The sequence below is a fragment of the Drosophila subobscura genome, chromosome E, assembly GCF_008121235.1.
Source record: "Drosophila subobscura isolate 14011-0131.10 chromosome E, UCBerk_Dsub_1.0, whole genome shotgun sequence".
Lineage (NCBI taxonomy): Eukaryota > Metazoa > Arthropoda > Insecta > Diptera > Drosophilidae > Drosophila > Drosophila subobscura.
Genome location: NC_048531.1, coordinates 11646955 through 11669747, shown reverse-complemented (window position 1 = coordinate 11669747; position 22793 = coordinate 11646955). Strand labels below are relative to the sequence as shown.

Here is a 22793-nt window from a genome sequence, read left to right as displayed (position 1 = left end):
AAGTATATATAGCTGCTTCTTATTCTCTTCTTCGCTGCTGCTTCTTCGCCATCGTCTTTGGTTGTTCTTAATAGTTGTCTTACTTGGGAGCTGCCGCTGTTATTGCTGCTCCCCTTTCGTTTTCTCCTCCATTCTTCTTCCTTCCTTCCTTATATATGTGTGTGTTTGATGAAATCGTCTTCCTCCTGCTCTTCGTCTAGCTCTTCCTCTGCTTCGTCTCGCATATAAATATTTAATTTATATTTCTTTATAATAAAATTATATTACCTTTATTAGTATTGTATTTGTATGTATATATAGATTTCCTTTGTATTTATGTATATATAATAGTAAATATTTTTGGTTGCTTGTTCTTGCTGCATTATATACTAGAGAAATGTGTAATTTAGTTGCTTTTTTTGCTTTTAGTAGCGTTTGCTTTGCTAAATGTTAAATCTGCTCATATATGGATATTTGTTCGCTTAAGTCTGCTACAAATATCGCCGACAAATCAGCTGTCTATCAAGGACCTTCGGACTGAGATCCTCCTGGCCCTCGTACAGCCCCCAAAATATGCCTCTTCTGCTGCGCGCCAGACAAATGTATGCATATAGTAGTATACATATATACACATATATATATATATATGGATCGTGTATATATGTATATAATTATTTTGGTTTTAAATTTAATTTTATATCGAAAATGTATTTGTAGTTGGTTTTTCTTTTTGTTTTTTTTGTAATTTTTATTTGGTTTTATTTTCTTTATATTTATTAATTTTAAATTTAAATATAATTTAATAAGAAGAATTTGTTGTTGTTTGATTTTACATTATTTATAATATATATATGTTGTATTTATAATATATTTTACTTCTTGTTGTTCTGACATGTCTGTGTGTATGTGTTGGTGTTGGTATTGGTGTGGTGTGGTGTGGTGTAGTGTGTAAGTGAGGGTGTAGTTGTGGTTTCGGATGTGGGTAGTGTGTCTATATAAAGTTTGCCAGTTTGCAAAAATTTTCAAATATTCTTTCTTTAACAGTTTTTAGTTTTTATTTGTATTTTTATTTGCTGTTTGTTTAGCTTTTATTTTATTTTTTATTTTCTCTTGCAACGAAATCGACAAATTTTGTTAATACCTAAACACAGTTTGTTTTTATCCATTAGCTACAGATTCTAGTCTTCTTTTTGCTCTTCTTAAAACGAAAACTGAGATAACAAAATGCAGCCGCTTTCGTTGTCGTCGCCAGATGGCGCTGACGCCCAAACGGAACTGGAGGCTTTCTTTCGCCTGCTGCTTTTGCTTATCCTCCCGATACTGCGTGCTTGTGCTGGGTTCTTCTCGTTTAGTATTTCTTGGTAACATGCGATTTTTCTTGTTTGAATTGTAGTTGTTGTTGTAGATGTTGCTCTTTTAAACGGTGACTTCATTAAATTGTATGTTGTTCTTGTTGTTGTTTGGTTGCATTACAAATTTGTTTGTTGGATGTAATTATTTGAGGGCTTGGTTGATGTTCGTTCATGTGGTGTTTTGCTTGTTTAAATTTTCATTTGCTTTTGCGTTTATTTAAGTGTAAGTTTCATTTGTATTAAAGTTTCTTAAATGTTTTTTGCTTCTTATTCCTCCGCTTCATGTTGCTTTTTGTTGTTTTTTCTTAACTCTTTGTTGTTTTATTTTATGTTTTGTTTTTAAGATCTTTTACTGGGGTCCATAGCAACAGCGTGGCGCGATGTTATTGCGCACAGCTACAGTCTTCGTCAACATCTTAAACAAATAGAAAGGCTTAAAAAGAAATAATTTAACGCTTCACTTCGATGTCATCATGGTCACGAACTCTGCAACGAAAAGAGGTGAACGGTGTGTCGATTAGTATTTTAATTCTAGAACTATTGGATGAAAAAGATCTCCAACAGAGCTCAAAGTTTAGTAGACCAGACGCTGAGACAGCACAAAAGCACGTGTCTATATGTATGCATGTGCATATTAACGAGTACAAGTTAAGTTTGTCATTGGGATAGTATTAAACTTAAGAGAAATACTCTTTTTTGCGTTGTCAACTCTAATTGACACACATGAGGTGGCAGCAAGTACAGAACTTGACACAGCAAATCACATATCGACCAGAGCTTAGCGCTGTCATTAACCTTCTACTAAATTAAGACGGCAATTAATCAATCGCACAACAAGCAGTGCACACCAACAAAAACAAACAGTGAAACGTGAAGCAACAACACCCTATGGTGTGGAAGGGGATAAACGCGACGCAGCCAATCAATAAGACTAACGAGCCAGTCACGAGACGCCCGATGAGAACACTTCTCAGCACACCCCCACACACATGAATACTGGCACACAAAAGCGTCGCCAAGGCACAGATTTACTAGGTGCAAAGACTCACTCTGAAAATTGCCAGAGATTATAGACTCTCTTTCGCTCTTCCGAAAATAGAAAGCAGACTGACTGGCAGAGACAGGAGCAGAGAGACGCTGTATTTATACAAGGTAAAGCAGACCCGACCCCCAACCCAGAGTGCTCTCATGCCAGTTTCGTGAATTTGCTCTATTATGTTTGTCGTGTCAATCAGAATAAGAACATCGAAGAGTGGTAATGCCTTGCCTAGCTTATAGTGCACCACAAGCCGAGCATCATAAAATTCAGCAGGCAACGTCATATGCAGATACGGAAGCAGCGAAACTGCTGCGAATGCAATAAAGATTACCCGCCGCCTCTGCAGCAGATGGACACAGTCGATAAAAAAAGCATCAGCATGAACTCAATCAATGTCCGATAATGGGGAAGACGGCGAAGTGGGAGTGGGAGGTGATGGTGCCGCCGAGCTCTTCCCTGTGGTACTGCACATGGTACATGGTGTGCTTGCTTGTGTGTGTGTGGGTGTGTCCCCAATTTATCAGGTGTTTGCATTTTTCTATTTTTAACAAGAGAAATAGCTATTCTCTGCTACTACTTCTGCTGCTGCTGCCGCAGGCGCTGCCAACTGTTCTCGCTGATTGCACTTCTTCCTCCTATTCTTCTTGTTTTCTACTAGGGGGTGACTGCATTCTTCAGATACTTGAAGGAAGGCACAACAAGAAAGAGGGCGTGGGTCGTGTAATTAGCAAAATTGCTTCTGGCCAGCGCCAGGGTTCAAGGACTTTCAATGTCCGGAAGGGAGTACTCCCCAACGAATATTTCTATCCTTCTAATCCCAATATTGTTGAACACACCCATCTAATAAAGGAAATCCATATTCGTGCGTAATAAAGGTTTAAAAATAAAACGTTATTGGAATAGAAAACGCTACCAAAGAATGTTTATGGGCCAAAGTTCAGGCCCGCCCGGAAATGGGCTTACCCAGAATGCAAAATACACGAGACACATGCCTCGCCCTCTTCGGGTAGACCTTGACTTTTGCCACGAACGCTCGCGCCCTTTTGATTACATCTCGTCCCAAAAACATCATTCACGTAGAAAAACTCCACTTAAAGCACACCCCATTTGGTGGTGATTATAGGGAATTCTCATGAGAGGGGTTGGCGGCCGTTGGAGAGCAATTAAAATGAAATTAGAGTCGATCGCGTTCAAACCTATTCCATCTGCCGCGCCCAGTGCTGGCCGCCAAGTAATATGCTGGCAAATTTTCATGCATTTTCTTTTAGACTTTTGGCAATCCCTCAAGCGCACCTTCCCCGCCCGCATTACGTTGTTTGGTGTTTTTGTGGTTCTGGTGTTTATCTTTCGTCGTTTTGTTTACATTCACCAATTTATTATCTCCACTCTCCTCACCCCCTGTCACCATCCATCTGCCTTGCATTGCCTTGTATATGTAAATACCCTTGCAGGTGGGATAGGGTATGGGTATATGCGCAGAAACATAAACCGCACAGAAAGAAGCAGTGCCAAACTCCCATCCATATACAGTTAGAATTTTCACATACTTCACTTAGCTTTCAAATTAATCAAAATCTGACTGACATTTGTTTTGAGGGTATCTGAAGCTGTGATATATTTTTATTTTCTGCAGAACGCCCACTATTTCAATCCTAGCCACGTTGCTGGGCAAATGTTTAATTTGTTTCTTCACTGTATTTTGTTTAACATTTTATTTGATTTCTGACTTGCGGCTGCCATTGCTGTTGTTCATTTTTTGCCGCTGTTGTTCTTGCCGGCTATGTGTGTATGTCCAGCTCCCTTCTTGCTTTTCTGACAACATTTGTATATTTGGCAAGTGGCCAAGTAAGTCTCATCCCATTCCGATTCAGAATCCCCATTCCCCAATACTCAGATATTCTCCAACACAAAACATATTCATTGTTTCAACCATATATTTTTTCCTCTTGCTAAATGTCCAAAGAGGGGTGGTGTCGCTGTCGGTGTTGGAGGAAATGGAGATGGGGGCCGGCCCCTGCACTGAAGCCGGCAAGGCACCAATAAAGAATTTGGTTAATTGGCAATAAGCGAAATCGCTACAAGGCGAGCGAACAATCCTCAGAATGGCAAAACTTGTATTAAAATGTATTTCATTTTATTTTTTGTTTCTGGGTGGGCCCCTCTGGGTCGCCACCCGCCACCGCTTGCTCTCTTAATCATTTAAGTGTGGAATTTACGCGCGACATTTATTTTTGCTTTTAAAAACATTTAAATTTTCGGCAAAATACATACAACGAAAAATGATGATTGGCTTGCCGGGGATGGCAACTGAGGGAAAAATGTTTCGAAAGTGGAAAGTGCCGGTGGAAAGAAGTCCGTCTTTTATAGCCAGTCAACTTATTAATTGACAAAATGGATAGCCCGGTGACTTGTTCTTTATAGCTCTTTACGGGATTCATTTGTTCTTATCTTTATACTATACTAGTTATCTAAAAGTATTATTATTTGCACTATAATACAAATGCAAAATAGCGATTCAGTTATTTTTTATGGAAAATAGGATAAATCTGACCTGATTCCGCTTTGCGCGGGTGTCTACTACTAAATGGTTTCCCCTGAACCTCATCACGATCATTGACTAGATCATCAGTTTTGTTGGCAGTTCCCACTCTCGCTTCTTAGGATTGTTTCAAACATTTTGCTATTTTTATGTATTTTGTTCATAAATTACTTGTGATTAATCTATTTGATCCGAAAAATGCCTGCAGAGGCAGCTAAGACGATTTCTATTTGAACTTGAGAATATACATAGATATGCATACATGCTTAGGTACACGGATACCTCTGTGTATATGTATGTATATATAGATCAGTGTATTGTCCGATTTTAATGGCTACTTTGGCGGATTGGTTGTGTGCTCACAACAAAAGGAAATTTCAGGGGAAAATATCGGGAGTGGGTTGGGGGATATGCCAGTGGGCGGGCGGGCGCGCATAAGATTCTGTTCCCCATTTCGGTTCTCAAATTTTATTTTTTATTTGTATTACTTTTTCTTTTGATGATCATGATGATTGCTTTGTGTTGCTGTTCTCCCTTTCCCTCCCTATTCTCTCACACTCTCGTTCGTTCGTTTGCTCAATTGAAAATTCAATTTTCGAGCAATTAAAAAATTACGAAGAACACAAAACACGAAAAATTCGTATAAAGTACTGAGAGATGCCCATTTGTTTTCTACATACTTATAGAAATCAGCAAGCGTGTTGCCCCAGTGAGTCAGAGAGGGACAAGACAAGAGATCATGTGCCGCACAACTCAGTCGTGACTCAAATGGGATGTCACAGATTAATCTCTGGTGCTGCTGCAATTTTTGTGTGCCAGGTGTAACAATAGCACACCGCACAATAAAATTAGTGGCCAAGAGCCGCACGCAATCCACAAAATGTGGTGGCATACAGTGAAAGCTCTCATTGGCATACGCGGGCCATGTCGTTTACTATCGTGAGTGTAGGCACTCTTCGTACTCACCTTCGTAATTGACCTGACCATCACCATCGATATCAGCCTCACGGATCATCTCATCGACCTCCTCGTCTGTTAACTTCTCGCCCAAATTTGTCATCACGTGACGCAACTCAGCCGCTGAGATGAAGCCGTTGCCATCCTTGTCGAACACTCTGAAAGCTTCTCGGATCTCCTCTTCGCTATCGGTGTCCTTCATTTTGCGTGCCATCATTGTAAGGAATTCTGGGAAATCAATGGTACCGTTGCCTGTGTGGGAAATAATAAGATTATCAAATTACTTTGGTTGCATGTTCTTGGGGGCAGATGGATGCCATCATTATAATAAGTTTAACCCCCCCAAACAGGATAAGGAACAGCCATCTTTATGATGGAAAGGTCTCCCACTCTTTTTTGTGTGTATGTTCGGGGCTGTGTACACTACTTAAAACATTTTCTGGCTCGCGCACCTTCTCTACAAATCTCTCGCATATTTTCAAATTTGCCTAAGCCCCAAACAAACTTATTCCCGCAACTTATATCTGGCCTGGGCACACGTGTGCCGTTTGAAAGATAAGCCTGACTAAGACTCTTTGTGTCAAATCATTGGCTCTCTCTCTCTCGTTCTCTCTTCAACTCTTATCTCCTCTGGCTCTAGTCTGGGGGCCAGGCCAAGAGGAATGAAAATTTGCTAAAGAATTTACCAAACATTTTCCAGAGGGGTTCCTGAAGCACGACAAAAAAAACATAAATGAAGTGGTTGAACCCCGAAATTCTTGTTATACTAATTGAAAAAGTTTCTGTTTAAAGTTGCAAAATAGTTTTGGAGAGGGATAATATAGAAGGAGCAACTTTCGGCCTTAATTGTTATTGACTGACTCTCGACCCGGTCAGGGGCCAGGTCCTGACTTTTCTATCTTTATTTTTCGTCTATAAAATTTTATCATACAATACATGAGAGAATGTTTCCCAGCCAAATGGAGTATAATTTGGGTTCTTGCGGATTGAATGTGTTTTTTATGACACGTACTTTCCCGAAAATGGCTTCCCTCTGGGGAACAACTTTTTAGATATGATGGCTAAAGACAGAATGGAGGTTCAAGTTCCTTTGAACTCATGCTGAACTTGTTTTTCTCAACTTGAATTTAGATCTAATGGCAATGATACAAAGGATAAAGAACAAAGGAGGATGATTAGGGGCAAGGCGAGCTACCGCAAGGCTCATAAATTCAGGACTGTTTTTTTACCCTTTCAATGATTAGATCACAGGGGAAATGTTTGCAACAACTTGAACTGCTCTTCGACCCCCGCATAAAAATAAGGCAGCCTCCACAAAAAGAGGCTGTACAAATAAACACAAGGAAAGGAACTCAAATCGCATTTAATTGAGCTAAAACAAATAAATAATGTTTGCCCAAGTTCAAACGAAAAAAATAACAAATTAGCAATCTAGACACACAAATGTGTGCGATTCAATTCGAATTCAATTTGCGGATTTGCCAATGAAAGATTCATAAATATGTACAACGCTAGTACAACAAGATCACAACAAAAAAACCAATTGCACTTGGGGCTAATTTAAGTATTATTATTATTATTCAATCCGGCAACATCGAAATCCAAAAATGTTGTTCAATAATACATATATGTATGTATATATCGACGGGGGCACCGACTTCGATTTCGGCTCATTTCTGCTGCGATTTCAGATTGTGTTGGGTGGGCGCGCGGGCGCTTGGTCGCCTGCCTATTTATCTGTTTATGATTATATTTAAAACATTTGACGCGATTTCTGTTGCTTTTGGCTTTGCCGATAGGAATTCCCCAAAAAAAAGAAAAGCCAAACCAAATACCAGAAGAAACCCCCCGCCATACCACAGACAGACACCACAAATTGAGACAGACACAAATCATTGAGAAATTTGTTGCCATTTTTGTTAGACGCTTTTTGGACTGGGCACGCCAGAAGAGCCCCATAACCAATTATGATGATCGCCAACACGATGATGACGATGATGATGGGCAATGTCTGCCGAGGTTTTCGGTTTCCATTGCGTTTCAGTTCTTTCTCCTTACACACCCATCCTCACTCGGGCGACTCGCAACGTTGCGCAAAAAATTTTGCAGACAATTTAAAATTTTAATAAGATTTGCTTCCCTCTGCTGCTGCTCTTTGCAGTGGCATCGCTAAATTTAGTTTGGCGCATCTTCCAATACCCAGCCCCAATCCACCTCCCCGTGCAACACTCTATAAATAACACATGGTGATTCCGTTGGTCTGGTCGGGTCTGGTCTGGTCTGTCATCTGTACTGTACGGACGTTGCCATTTTTCTTTCGCAATTTTATTTGTATATTGCTGGACAATTCCATTTGCATGCAAAACTCCTCATAGCCTCTGGAATCTAATGCGGTCGTTTGTATGCGAACGGGACTGGGACTGGGACTGCGGACTGAGTCTGGGACTGGGGCTGGCCATCGTCATCGGGCTGGGAGACGACACCAGCAAAATGTTAAGTAATGAATGTTTAATGTTTCCGTCAGTTTTTGTTGTTTTTTGACTTCGCGCTGCTCTTTTTGGGGGCTACGTTAGTGAGACATTCGAGTGGGCGGAATGATTCGTTTCCTGACTTTGGCGGTTCGTCCACTTCTCTACGATCTTCTAAAAAACATGAGGGTAAAACTTATAGGTACGTGGGGCCACAGCCTGCAGATCAAGTGTCCGCCAAAATGGCTTCAACTGCACTATCCCAACACAAAAAAGTTCTTACATACAACATAAACATATATGAGAGACATTTTTCTACAAATAAAGATGCCAAAAAGTTGACAAACAAATGACAGACTTACTACCCATGTACCCCACCCCAAACCAAACTATTTTTAGCTCTGATAAACAGTTAGTCAAGTGTCTCTACCCCTTTTCCGTCTCTCTATCTTTCCCCAGTGCCAGCTCCTTAAAGCGCCTGCGCTGCTACTGCTGATGATGTCTCTGCTGCTGAGAATGCTGTGCAGAAATGTTGCAGATTTTGTCCTGGATATTTTCATCCACATGCGCACAGAATTTACACGTGCAAGAGCAGCGACAGGAAGAACACAAACACAGCAAGTGAAAGAGAGAGAAAGCTTGGGTGGGGACAAAAAACAGTTGCAAAAGAGTAAGGACAGATAAAGCGTGAAAGAGGGAGAGTCCTGCTGCAGGAAAATACAATTTTCCTTTTTTTGTTGCCATTGTTGCCTGAATTCTGATTTACTTGTTACGCTTTCCTCTCTTATTCTTCTTGTGCAACATAAGAGTTATACATATATGATATGAGAGAGAGAGAGAGAGAGAGAGTTAGACACAGAGTAAACGAAAACAGTGGGGAGGAGCAGGAATATGGCCTAGATTTAAATATTGTACAAACAATTTAATGGAAATTTAAACGCAACGCAAAACAAAGCTTAGAGCAGTGAAAGTTCATTTACTTTTGTTTTTGAAAAATTATTTTACTGCTTTAAACAGGGAATCAAACTGAACTTCTTCCAAAATATACTGCTACATAAAAAAATGTAGTAAAATTTGTTTGCTCCCACTGTATGCAATTTTCACGACTTAATAATTCACTCCACTCTCTCTCTCCTTTCTCTCCCTCTCTCTCTCTTCCACGCTGCCTTTTAAGTTTCGGTGAAAAGGTGAAAAACCTCGCAATAAAAACTGTCGACACATTTTCAATAAATGGCACGAGGCGCGAGGCGCCTGTCGCTCGATTTCCTCCGTACATATGTATGTATGAATGTACATACATTCATATGTACACAGAAATGTACCAAAATAAAAATTGATCTTCCTCTTGCTGCAAAAGAATGTGTTTCGCTTACACCCAAAAACCTGTCTAACGGAACAACCACCTTTTGTCAAAAACAAAAAAGGAAAAGCAAAACAAAAATCTGACAGCAGCCGCAGCCAAAGACAAGACAAGACAAGAGCCAAAATATTTTAGTCATCTATTTTTAATGCCTATGACGTGTTTTTGTTGCATATTTTTAGCCGAAGAAATGATTTTTCCTTTTTGCTGTTGTTCCTCCTCATTGTTTGTCGTGTTTTGGGGTCTGATATGTGTCTGGGATTAGGCCAGAGAACAGTAATAGATTTGGCCAAACAAAATTAGACGGCCAGAAACGGGTTAAAAGGGGATACGACTGGCTCGTCGTTTTTAACGGGGACATTATCCGATGTTGAGTTGGCTAAAAAACTAGTATTTACGACATATGGGTTACGAGATATGGGTCTGACGGACTTGCAAGGGTATCCATAGTGCAACTGAACAACTCTTTGTAATCCCCATTTCCAATTTCCCATTCCCCAAACTTACCATCGGCATCGACCTCGTTTATCATGTCCTGCAGCTCGGCCTCTGTGGGATTCTGTCCCAGGGAGCGCATGACTGTTCCCAATTCCTTTGTTGTGATGGTGCCATCGCCGTCTTTGTCGAATAGCGAGAATGCCTCTTTGAACTCGGCAATTTGTTCCTCTGTCAGCTGATCGGCCTGAAAAGATGCAACGAAACACGAACCGGTTTAATAAGTGTTTAATAATTTCATTACTAAAAGCTAATCTAAACGAACCATTTTTATTTCGTATTTCTATATTGTATATTGTCGAACGATTGTAGAACTTATTGCTTGTAGAATGAATTTGTTGTTCGAAGGCTCGACACAGGTTACCGAATGAGTTTTCAACGATAACTACGATTGGAATGGAGATGAGGCTGGGGCTAGGGCTGGGACTGGGGGTTGGGAATGGATTTCAATGTCATATGCGAAATGTCTCAACGAATAGTATACAATTAGGAATAACAAAAGACGAAAAAGGAGAACAATTGTACTTTGTTTGAATAAATTTGCGTATTGTCGTCTGCTTGTTTGCAAGTCGAATCGAGAAACAATTGTATCTGTATCTATGCAATGGTATCTCCAAAAAGGTGTTAAGTATCCGCTGAATCCACAAAACTTGACGTCAGCCACTGAATAAACGAAACGAAAACCATGGAGGGGCGGGCGACTGCAGAGATACAGTGGGAGAAGGCGACACCCAAAACCGTTTTGTTTTTTATTTCCTTCCCTCTTTTTTTATTGTCATGCGAATGATGAGTGACAAGAGACGTGCCAGTTGTCAGGGTTTCTTTAGCGCCACAGGGAAGAGGCAGGAAACGATCTTCCATGTCCCCTGCTCGGGAGGATGAAATTATTGTTTGTCCGTATATATTTTCAATACATCATACAAATATGAGCAAGCCTCGCGCTCAGGCGATATGCGATAGGCGCATCAAAAATTATACACATATTTATTAATATATTATAATTATTCGTGAAGCAAAAATGCAAAAACAAACTGACTTTGCGTCAGAGGCTGACGTATAAGTATTTATTTAAGCTGACAAGTGCAAAGGCACGCATCAGTCGTTTATAAACAGGGCGTTTCATGACACTACGACGATCGACTATTTGTCGGCATAAGGCATTACCTGAACCGATCCATCCTAGGAATAAACGTATTTTATCACGAACATTATTGTTGAAAGTCATAGATTTTTGCAACTCAAACGTCTCAGTATAAAACCATACTTATATGGTATGTACTTGAAAAAATTCCCTCATCATATCTAATCAGATTTAAAAGCAATTTTTTGCCCTCATATGTAGTACATTTCAAGGTAAAATCGGGCCAGACCACGCCCCGCAGCAAACGCGCCCACTATCTTGTATAACACAAGCGTCAACGACGAAAAATGTGTATGTAATACCTTCTACCATACATATCTTACTTGTCGTCTGGGCCAAACATTTTTATGGACAACTTCCGGCTGATTCTGGCCATAAGAAACCTCTTGAGGAAAGGGGGTGGGCAGTCCGTAACCCACTAAAATAAAGCCAAATCAGCAATTGGCATTGGAATTAGTATAGCGCCCCTAGTTTTTGGCTTTTATCTAATCGGGGGAAAATCAAGAAAATAAGTGCTGCCTTTGGGGTTGCACTTGCTTTGGCCCAGAATTTGTCGCGTTGGCGTCTCGCGTTCAATTGAATTTTGTTTGGCTTATCGCTCTCGGCACTCTTGCAGATAAAAAATGGTTCAGCAGCGTTATGTCATTGCCAGGCATGACTAAGCCACCCAGCCCAAACCAAATCTCAATCCCCCGGCACGGTGCAGATTAAAGCCAAAGCATTGGGACCTCTAAATGGTAGCAAACAACAACAGACCCCACCCACCAGGTCCATTAATGGCATTCCGTGGCAGGAGAGGGGGGGATGGGTATGGATACCTAATTGGGAACCCATTTGTATGCACAATCAGACGCCCACAGCTCAGCGGTAGAGAAGATGACACATCCCTCATTACTGCTTGAAATCTTCCTACTTTAGGAGCAGGACTCAAGCTGCGCACTATTATATAATGAGTCATCCTTCTTGGAACAGAGTGTTGGCCAAGCCAAGAGAGTTCAACTCCAACAAGTTTCTACGTGTTTGGGCGAAAAAGTTTGCCAGACTACAGCAGTTTGTGCCGCTTTGCCGGCTGCTCCAACCGGTTCCGGTGAGTTCAAGTTTTACTTTATGAATGGTATGGTTGACGATTTCAGTAAACTTTTAAGCTGTAACTTGGTTTCTTCGTGGATCATTCTCAAATGCCACCTCACATCATCATATTCACATCATTCTCATTCGAATGATCGATGAAGTCAGCCAAGGAAACTGACTCATGGGAAAATGATATCGGGCGGAATGTACAATGTACAGCGGATATCATGAAGAAATTTCGATTCTGCGAAACTGTAACTCTAACTGTTGAATCAACTATGATATGAGTGTACAGTTTTCGGTCCGCCTTTTTAGCTGCAGATCCACTTTGAGATCAGGAGTTGATTATAACTGTAACTGTCAGCACATGAATCACGGCAGTCGAAAATAGATGGGAGAGAGGAAAGCAGGGCAATTTGTTTTAATTAAAAGCTGTTTTCATTCTGTGTGAGCTGTAAAAATCGCTAATTTAATTAGGCGACCGAACATCAGCAATGGGGGGGAAGACGGGGCTGCTGCTTATCAGAAGACAAGTGCAAGAGGCAAATACAAGTAACATACAAGTACAAGAAGAAGAATAGGGCGACGGGAAAATTGGATTATGTGGTTAGGCGGCGTCTAGCAGGAATTTTCCTTCATTTGCAGCCGTCGGTTACTCCCAACCCCCTCCACATATTGGCCGGGGGCTGAGACGTTACAATAAAATTCTTTTGCGAAAAGAAAAGGCAAAGTGGAACAGGCAGCCGCCAACACACACACACACAGGCAGCCAAACTGCACAGCGAACCGAACGAATAAACGAAAAGAGACGACGACCGAGGAGGCCAAGCACAAAGCGAAACAGCAAAATAACCGCAATGCGGCAAAATGAAACGGTTATGGAAGAAAACAACAAAAGGTAGGCGGCGCGACAACGAGTCGACACGAAACGAATCCGAATGTGAAGAAAGCGCACGCAGATAAAAGTGCAAAACGCAGAAAGCAACAACAGAAAAATACTCAACACACATCCGAAAGAAACGGGAAAGAACAGGCAGAGAGACACGAGAGAGTGAGCGACGCAGCACAAAACGGAACTGATAACAAAATGTGCAGAAAAGAGGGAGAGAGAGAGGAAGCTCACACCATTCACACCAAATTCTCACACCAGAGGGCAGAGAAACTGTGTGAAACGGTTATGGGAGAGAACCAGCTTCTACTCTCTCCTCTCCGAAACGGTTCAACTGAGAGCGTGCGCAAAGCAGTCGAGAAATAAATTCCAAAAGCCAAACGAATTTTTTCACCATTTCGTTTCCAACCTCAATTTAGCGGCCAAATATTCGGTAAATAAAAACGCAAGCAAAATACAAGCACAAAGCGGATCGAGAAAGAACGCAAAGAGGACGCAAAGACCAACAATATGCCGGGTCCGGCGGCATTATTGTTGATCCCGTCACCACTTCAAATATGATAAGAGCAGGAATTGGGGCTTTTCTATAACTTTCTGATAAAGGTGTTGCTGTGCCTATGCGTGTGCCTTAACGAGGGAGGAGAGCCAGAGGGGGTGGGGAGTCGTTGCAAAGGTGTTGTGGAGATGATGATAAGAACATCTCTCTCAGAGGGTGGACCGAAACAATCAGGGAATTGAGACTTGTGATCGAGATGGATAGATGTGTGCTGCGGCCTGGAAAATGGTGGTCAATCACTCATGGAATACCCATGTAGAACCGGAATATCCAGAAATATTAATTTCGTTTTTCTATATTACACCTTTGGTGTTTGTTTTTTTCATTTCAAAAAAGAATTTGATACGTCCAGTGAAAGGCAGAATTATAATGAATATTTATCTGTCTATTGAGGGTATATGTATGTACGTGTGGCCAACACTTTTGATACAAAATTGATATTATAACCTGGATTTCAAACTCCTTTAACCGCCGCAAATGCTTTTTTTCTACATTTTTTATAATTAGAGTAAATTCTCAAGAATAAAATACGTTTAAGGGGTAACATATTTTTTATAGAACAGGAATAAAAACCAGTTTTTCTATCACACGAGAACATTTTTTTTGGGGTGCGAAATGAAAAACGAAATTTTCGGGGACAGCTGCTTTTTAGGGGTTGTGTGTGTGGAAAGCCGTTAAAACCATATAAACAACGTCTAATTGGATGGGAGGATGCCTCTGCCTCCAGCCATCTCCCCAACCCGCCACACATCGCACCACATGGGAGGCCGTTGTCTGACTTTGATTTCTCGCCAAAAATTTCGTGAAATTTCAATGGAAAATGTGAATTTTGGTTTCTATAAACAAAAGCGGGAGAAAGATGCACATGTTTTTGGGAAATTCATACACTTACCATTTTTATTGTTGGTTTTGTTGGTGGAAAGAGTAACTAAATGTTAATCCGCTGCGGCTGCCTCTGCTGCTGCTTGTTGGTATGTGTGAGTGGAATTACGTTGGGGGGATTGGAACGCGCGCTCTAACGTTTAACTAGAATTTTATTTGCGCTTAACACACTGCAAAGATCAAGAAGAAGAGGGATGTGTGAGGAACACGCAGGTTGCTGGAATAAACTTAACGGCACAGCGGCAGCGGCAGTAACAACTTCTTCCAGAACAACAACAATTGGCAAACGAAAGAACCAAAGCAGAGTGTCTGAAACAAAGGTAAAGACACGCCGAGACTTTTGTGATATGTTTTCCACGCTGCTGCTGCTGCTGTTGCGGTTTTTGTTGTTTCTGTCGCTGCTTCTGCGTTGCCGAATTTAATACAAAATTTGCCCTGGCATTATTTTTTGTTGCTTTTCATTCGGTTTTTGCTTTTCTTTTCTTATTTTAATTTTTTTCTCTTTTTGATTTTGAGCGAAATATGCCAAACACACGCGCGCACACGGCAAGATTTTCGTTTATATAGTATCTGGTGAGTGCTGGCACATATAGACATTGCTCGGACTCGGGTTTTATACAGATATTTGTTTCATTTTCTCGTTTTCATATATTCTTTGGCGTCGATTTGCTCGGTTTTAGTAGCTGTTTTTCGCGGAATTCGTTGAGGGACAAATGAGCAGATGGAACTTTTATTTCTTTTTTTCTTTCTTTCGGCTCCTCGCAGCCCCTTGGAAAGTGTGTGCTTGGGTGAGATATTGGACTCTGGGGCAACTCACGATCCTAATCAGAAGTTCCGCTGGGCGCCAGGCGACTTGTTCACGACAAAATCAGAAAATAGAATGGACTCTCGTATTGGGTGGAATATGTGATAAATATAAGCCATTTTTCAGCCGACTCATTTTTGCGCTTCGCGCATGAGCCTTAACCCACTAAACCCCCCTCTATTTAAACGGGTGAACAAGTTAAGTGAAAGCGCGGAAAATATTGCAGTGGATAGTTCTCCGTGTGGATACAATCTTCCTTTCTAACTGAAAACCAATATTACCGTGATATATTTCACCCGCGCTGTCTAAAGAATCCCGTCCAGTTTCATGATTTTTGGGTGTGAATTCTTGTGCCCACTAGTCGACAATGGGTTAATCAACATGGGAAATCATATTCCGCGATTTTGGTATTCGGTTTAATATTACTGACTAGCTAGAACTTTTTGCAATTTACGTATAATTTTACCGAATGGATCAATTTTCTACAAGATTGACTACATTCATGGGCTGCTCTTCAGCTTTGAATGTGGTTTTATTTCAAAACACATCTCACACAGTATGTACATACTTTTGGCATCATTTTGGAACAAAAAAATATTAGTTAAGGTCAATATTGCCTAGGGAGTTCAGTATCGGAAATTAGCAGAGACTCAAATTGTTAATATGAATTTTAATATTTTCTTTAGTTTGTTTAATTGGCGTTAGCGTTACCGTTTGGTTACATATGTATGTAAACGTATTATATAGACAGCAAAAATGTGCGATTCGCTCTCTTTTTTTTTTTCTCTCGCAACATGCTCTTAGTTTTTCGAGTTCTGTTCTCGCGCTCTTTTGCTCTCTTATCTGCAAACTTTTGCCTTTTCTGGCTCTTGCTTTGCCGTTCCTTCGTAAACCGAACCGAAGCTCTAGATAAAGCAGACAAAAATATATTTAAATATTCTTTTAACGGTCGCGCCGGCGCCGGCGCCGAAGCCATCACTTGCCAATATGTAAATATATATGTATGTTTATATGTTATAAAATCTGGATCAATGAAATAAGCTCGGGATGTTCCATGGAAAATTAAATGATTAAAATTTAAGTGCAAACTGGAACGAAAGATCTTAGTATGTTCTTTTAGCGCTAGTCTCAATGTGCACCATCGATTGGATTAAACGGAGAATTTATTCATCTGGCTTGTACGAATTACGTGCACTTCGAATGGTTCGCTCGGTTTTGTCCTGTGGCGATGTGCTGGTAAGCGATGCCTGGTGCGTCATCCTCTGCAGGAAATTTACAATGCTGTAGGTGGTTATGAAGGAGCTTAGAGTGGGCACCAGCGTTTCTCCTCGGCTCTCGGCTTCCTGGCGCTCCCTCTCCCGCTTCTGGTGTCGCTCCAAACGCGCCTGGCGCTGTCTGTCTCTGACCGCCTCCTGGTCAAAGTCATCCAAGTCGAAGTGCGTGTCGGCCACGGGGTGGACATAGACGCCTTTCTTCAGATAGGCTTCGAGTTCACTGGCCGTCATGTTCTTGGTCTTGATCAGCTCTGTGAAGGCGATTTTGGCCTCCAGTTGCTTGGCCTGGGAGCGCTTCAGGCGATAAAAGTCCTCCCGCTCAAACTCCTCTAATTCGGCGCAAATGTAGTTGTAGGTACGGATGAGCTGTGGGATCACCACGTGCTCCAGAGCGTTCACCCGCATGTTGGTTTGTCGCGAGGCTGCCGCGAGCATCCGCACCATGTACTCCAGGGAACAATATGCCACCAGATCCTTGAGGGCACTTAGGTACTGCGTTCGCACCTTCTGCACCTGGACCCCGCCGCAGCAGAGACCAGCCAGCGGGAAGGCACCTCGCTCCTCGGCCTCCAGCTCAAAGTAGTTAAGCGGCACGCCCACGATCTTTTGCTGTGTCTTGCGTAAAATTGCCGTGGCGCTCTTGTTCTCCGCCACGATCACCGGCTTGAAGTCCGTGCCCAGCAGATTGGCCTTGGCCAGCGAGAAGATGGCCGCCCGCATCCGCTCGTCCACAAGATTCTCCTTCTCGTGCATGCTGCGTCGCAGCTCACGTAGCTTCAGGTCGATGGCGTCCCGCTTCCGCTTTAGCAGACTGATGCCTCGCTGCCCGGACTGGACGCGCAGCTTCATCAGCACAGAGTTGGCCCGCGAGGGGTATATGGGCAGGATATCTTTGTTGGACATGGCGCTCCTACAATGCTCCTGGATCCACTGCTTGTTTCAAGCCGAGAAAATGAGTGTGGCTGGATTGTTTAATTTAGATGTGAACCAACGAGCCTACTTGATTGATTAGCAAATTTCAAAGACAAACATTTGTACATAGCTCAAGAAGATACTTCAAAATTTGAAATATTTAATTTTGTTAGGAGCATTAAAATAGATTTGTGTCTTTTTAGTAAGTCTCATTCTGCTGTTTATTTTTTTTTTTTACCAAAATTACCCTTAGATTGACCAACTAATCCGTGGTCAGCGATAGCGATGGCGAGAAGAGGCAGAAGCAGAAAATATCTGAAATTACAATGTGGAATGCAATACACACACACACACACACACACACACGAGTCCACCACACACTTGTGTCCATTCCACTGGGATGGGACCAACGATTTTGCGCATTTTCCAGCTGCGGTACATATTCTTTTGCCGCAGAAAAGTGTCGCAATGTTGCGCCGTTCGGTGCAATCGCAAGAGCGACAGCGACAGCGATGGCGATGGCGACAGCAGCAGCCTTGCAACGCATGCCAACAAGTTAAGTATGTTAACCTCTGCGAAAATTAGACATGCCAAACGGTGCCAGCGAGGAGGAGGAGGAGGAGGTGGAGGTGTAGACGAATGGGTGGGTAACGAAAACGAAAATGAAGTAACAATGCAGCAAACATGGGGCAGGGTCAAAGGGCGACGATGTCGACGCGACGACAGCATTGCGCCATTTTTCGTTTGCCCCGTAAGACATGAAATTCGGCTGCGGCTCGTACTCTGTCTGTGTAGCCCCTCCCATCCCCCGCCAGCCCTAGCACATAGCCCTGTGTGTGCGTGTGGGGTAAACATTTGGACAGGCGTTTCTATCTTCTGGACTGTCGCTGTCGAAGCAGAAGCCCCTCAAGCGACATCGTGATGCAGGGGTACCTACACCTTTTCCTATTCCTACCCAAACATGGATTGGATTTCTTTAATCCAATTGGATAAGATTTTACTAGAGGGCACGGAAGTTATTACATTTTTAAATTGATCCATCTGGATGAGCATACGTTGCCAAGCAAACTCCTATTTAGCTCCCTCTATCAACCCATAAATCTATGCTATGCAAACAAACTTTAAAACATTTCTCTGAAGCAGGTAAATTGTTCCTGGTGGCCGACACTTTTTCTTGTATATTTTCACGAACATAAATTGTGCAACTAACGAAAGTATTGAAAAACCAATTATATTACCCTAGCCCTTCCCCTTCTTTCCCTTCTTAAGGCGCTTGTTCTTCTTGCGCTGATCTTTGCGCCACTTGCGCCAATACTTTTGTATCTTCGAAGCTGCCCGATTCATCATGAAGACGACGAGACGCTGCTGTTGGCGCCGGCGCTCCTCCTCTTCACGCTGCACAACGATGTCATTGTAGATGGCCTCCTCGCGCCGGTACACTACCATGAAGCTATCGAGCGCTTTCTTAGCCACCAGATATTGGTCTTGGAGCACCAGATTCTCCCGCATTACATCACCTATGTTCGCGTCGTACTTCTTGACCAGACTCTGAAGCTGCAACAGCAGCTTGTTCCTGTAAGACAGGCGAAAGGGGGCGTGTCGGTGTTAGGAATGTTCTACAAAGGGAAGTAACATTTACTTTTCATTGCGGGCCTCCTGCTCTTCAAGCAGATGCTTATCAGTGAGCTTTGAGTAGGCCTCCTTGGCAATCTGCAGCTGCTCCTCCAGCTCCTTTTGCTTCTCCAAGCTGCTCCTGTGGTTAATGCGCATGGCGCGGCTACATTTCTCGCTAGCAAAAGGGAAAAATGAATTGTAAGGATCGGGAGGAGGTGCGGATGCAGGCTTGCACTCACATCTCATTCTGAATGCGGACATTGTTCTGCCACTTCTTGTAGGCCAGATCGTCCTCGACCTTCACCAGGTAGATGCCCTTGGCCGCCATCTTCCATTTCTCCATAACGCGGCGTGTGGCCAGGTCCTTCCGCAAATTCGCGATCTTTTTCCGTATGTCCTCGTTCTTGTGGTACATCTCGTGCAGCATCCGCTCCTTGCTGATTTCGCTCTGGGATGATCGGTACAAATGCTCTTTGGCAATGTCCAAGAGAACTTGGAACGAGACTAAAATTGTGCGGTCCCTGTCGCTCAGGTTGCGCATTAATTGGGGGAAGAACTTGTAGATCTGGTAGTTCTTCTGAAAGTAGTCGAGTATCCTGATCGTTTTGTGGTCGATTGGGAGCGTCAGCTCTGACCCCATGCGGGTCATATGGCTTTCCAGTAGATCCTCAACCGGCTTGAGGATCTCCTCGTAAGACGTACCCTCGAGCACCTGGCGAAGTTTCTGCGGCTCCTGAAGCAATTTGGGCAGAATCAACGACATCTTAATTATCTCTATAGCTTCCTGCAGGACTCGCAGCACACACTCAATTCTCACGGCGCGCAGAGAGGTTCCGTCTAAAGGCAGGCAATCGTGGGCTCCATTTTCTTTCGAAAACTTTCTTTGAAACTCACCCATTTTCTCGTTTTTCGGGGAGCTTGATCTTTTCTTAGGTGTAATCGTTTGTCGTTTGTATGTCTCTGTTCATAGCCATTACACTTCTGAGCCAAGCTGGCAATATTTTGATGATTACAAAGAGAATGTTTACTTTGTTTAAATTGTTGCCTGGTTACCGCTGCAACGCTGGGATAGACTTTTTCAATTATGTAAAGGTAAAGAGTATGATTGAAGAATGGATTTACCTAGGGAGCCTGCGGAAATTTGTCCAATGTGCCCCATCAGACAATGACAGGTGGAGGAGGGATGATGCTGTTAAGACACTTTTGGCCATGCCGCATTATGACAACTGCCGCGGCGTGAATGGACAGAGGAAAGGAGACGAAGAGAGAGAAATTGCTGAAGAAGACCGTGAAACGAATACAAAGGTGGTCAGGAAGTGGAGCATTTTCATCAGGTGATTTTGAATCTTAATGGAAAGTGCACATCAGTTGGGCGATATTTGTATTTCAATTCTATTTTGTAAATATGTAATTCTTATACAGAGCGTAATATGTACTGCCAAATCGATATGTCGTAAACGGACGATTGACACTATCTGCAAATTTCCAACTCTAAAATTGCACACATAAAGTGAAAAGGCAATTCCTCATCCCTCATGCAAACACACCAATTCATCGGACAGAGAACTTCCACAGCGCCCTTCCTAAACACATTTCATTTCCATTTCCTTACCCACTTCCCATGTGCCATGCCCATTGCCATTCCCATTTCCATTTCCATGCCCACCTCAACCATTCCACTAAAACCATTTCCCAGGGCGGGAGCCACCGCAATGACAGCTGCTGCGTCAGGCGTCAGCGCAACAAGTATGAGACGGCATCTGGAGAGGCCAAAAGAACAAACAACAACAGCAGCAGCAACCGCAGCAGTCCAAAAGCTTCCAGGCAGAAGCAGCAACAACACCAACACCAACGTTGGCGACTGCGATGACAAAAATGAATGGCGAGCATTTGCTGAAAGCGTTGCCAGCCAGCCAGCCCAGCCCCAGCAAACCTTTGCAAAGGCTCGGCAACAGAACAAATGTGCTTGTCTGAGTAAAAAAATGCTGCAGTGCTCACGAACCAGCAGGAGTACAAGTACAAGGAATACAAAAAAAAGAAATAAAATAAAAAATGCAAGAAAAGGACAGAAATAAAATTGAGCAAGAAGTAATATTTGTTGTTACTGCTGGTGCCCCTTGGCTCTGGCCATGTTGATGCGTGATAAAGATGGTAAGGAAAGCGTTGAGCGATAGATGAACCACACAAGGGACACCAAGAGAGGGAGAGAGACTACATAGAGAGAGAGAGAGAGAGAGAGAGAGAGTCAGTCAAAGCAGAAAACGTAAAAAAATGACGCATAAACAGCTCTGGGAGAGAGTGAAGCGAAAGAGAACAGCAGAGCCGCAGAGAGCTTGCAGGAGATTTGGTTTTTGTGTTGGTTATGGTGGTGGTGGTGCTGCTGCTGCTTCTGCTGCTCCACATACGTAACAAATGGCCATGTAAAGCGCCACAGCAGAACAACGCCAACCTCTAACGGTACTGCAAAGGCTAAGAATGTGCAGCCCAAAAGGGACAGCCAAAAACCGTAGCTCGCTCTCTCACTGTACCAGTCCCACATCGTACCGATTCGGGCTGTCTACTAGCTGGCTCATTAAGCCCCAGCGACGAGGACACGACGTTGCCGTTGCTGTTGGCGTTGCCTTGGCAGCATTTCCCAGCTTTTGCTGCTTATTGTTATATATTTTCATAGTCCTTACTTGACTTTTGCTTCTTCTTTTTTTTTGTTGCTGGTTCGGTTCCTTCATGACTATCTACGACAGTGAGTGCAAATTTCACAGAAATGTTTCCCCGTTATGCTTGGCCTGGCCGCATTGCAGCTATAAATTTGTTTGTGGTTTACTCTTGCCTTGGAAGATTATACGTATCCGGACAACCGAACAGCGGGCGGGCGAGATAGTGGTAGAGAGACAGCGAGCGAGATAGAGAGAGTGAGAGAGATAGAGACAGAGAGAACGGGAATGGCATGGAACAATGGGCACAAGGAAAGGGAAACGAGAAACAAGAAACGAGAAACGGCAGGCTAGGTGCTTGCCGACTGTTGTAATATTGGGTGAGAGGATGGTCGGTATGTAACCCCATAAAGAACCTTTCTGAAAGTGTTATTATAATGCTTGGTCTGGCGGTAGGAAGGTCACTCTGGTTATTTCCAACGGAAATTCAAGATATACCCCCCAGGAGGCTTCCCTTAAGCCAGGCGCCAAGAGATTGTTTTTATACTTAAACTACATATGGATGTTGATGTATGTACATATGTACATATGTATGAACATATATTGGGCATAGGTGGAATAGTTTCTGATGGGGAAATTTAATGGATTTAATGTGATGTTAGTGGGATCTGATCATTCTGGCAGTTCCATCCGACAATTGAATTTAGTTGTTGCCACGTTCCATTAGTCTTGGCCCCTGCCCATGCTCAAGAAAAGACTGAGGAAATGTTCTCAGTTGATAATGAAGTCACACCCAAAACTCAAACGAA

The 22793-nt window shown here is 42.7% G+C and overlaps 3 protein-coding genes across 4 annotated transcripts; all 3 read right to left on the bottom strand.

Annotated features, from left to right (window-relative positions):
• Positions 1 to 1021: 1021 nt before the first annotated feature.
• LOC117889937 (calmodulin) lies at positions 1022 to 15688 on the bottom strand. 2 transcript variants are annotated; one of them, XM_034794469.1, is made up of 5 exons: positions 15546 to 15688; positions 14739 to 14898; positions 10202 to 10376; positions 5876 to 6118; positions 1022 to 1817 (listed from the first exon to the last, which is right to left on the bottom strand). In XM_034794469.1, the coding sequence occupies exons 2-5, from the start codon at positions 14739 to 14741 to the stop codon at positions 1789 to 1791; spliced, it is 450 nt and encodes a 149-aa protein (XP_034650360.1). In that variant the 5' UTR covers positions 14742 to 14898; positions 15546 to 15688; the 3' UTR covers positions 1022 to 1788. The 2 variants fall into 2 exon arrangements, with proteins under 2 accessions (XP_034650360.1, XP_034650361.1); XM_034794470.1 differs by lacking the exons at positions 14739 to 14898; positions 15546 to 15688 and adding an exon at positions 10455 to 10577.
• A 990-nt stretch (positions 15689 to 16678) lies between these two features.
• LOC117891607 (V-type proton ATPase subunit D 1) lies at positions 16679 to 17790 on the bottom strand. The gene has a single exon (XM_034797140.1). It carries the CDS (start codon positions 17708 to 17710, stop codon positions 16697 to 16699), a length of 1014 nt encoding a protein of 337 aa, XP_034653031.1. The 5' UTR covers positions 17711 to 17790; the 3' UTR covers positions 16679 to 16696.
• A 1127-nt stretch (positions 17791 to 18917) lies between these two features.
• Positions 18918 to 20363, bottom strand: LOC117890279. Its single transcript, XM_034795040.1, has 4 exons — positions 20228 to 20363; positions 19573 to 20170; positions 19359 to 19508; positions 18918 to 19292 (listed from the first exon to the last, which is right to left on the bottom strand). Exons 1-4 carry the CDS (start codon positions 20229 to 20231, stop codon positions 18959 to 18961), a joined length of 1086 nt encoding a protein of 361 aa, XP_034650931.1. The 5' UTR covers positions 20232 to 20363; the 3' UTR covers positions 18918 to 18958.
• Positions 20364 to 22793: the final 2430 nt, after the last annotated feature.

Excerpts from the sequence above, each read along its gene's own strand:
- LOC117889937 (XM_034794469.1), bottom strand. Across the intron at positions 6,119-10,201 it reads AAACGAGGTCGATGCCGATG|GCAACGGTACCATTGATTTC; the intron begins GTAAGTTTGGGG and ends TTTCCCACACAG. Across the intron at positions 1,818-5,875 it reads TGGTCAGGTCAATTACGAAG|AGTTCGTGACCATGATGACA; the intron begins GTGAGTACGAAG and ends TTTTCGTTGCAG.
- LOC117891607 (XM_034797140.1), bottom strand. The coding sequence starts at position 17,710 with ATGTCCAACAAAGATATCCTGCCCATATACCCCTCGCGGGCCAACTCT.
- LOC117890279 (XM_034795040.1), bottom strand. Across the intron at positions 19,509-19,572 it reads GTCCGCATTCAGAATGAGAT|CGAGAAATGTAGCCGCGCCA; the intron begins GTGAGTGCAAGC and ends CCCTTTTGCTAG. Across the intron at positions 19,293-19,358 it reads CAGGAGGCCCGCAATGAAAA|GAACAAGCTGCTGTTGCAGC; the intron begins GTAAATGTTACT and ends CCTGTCTTACAG.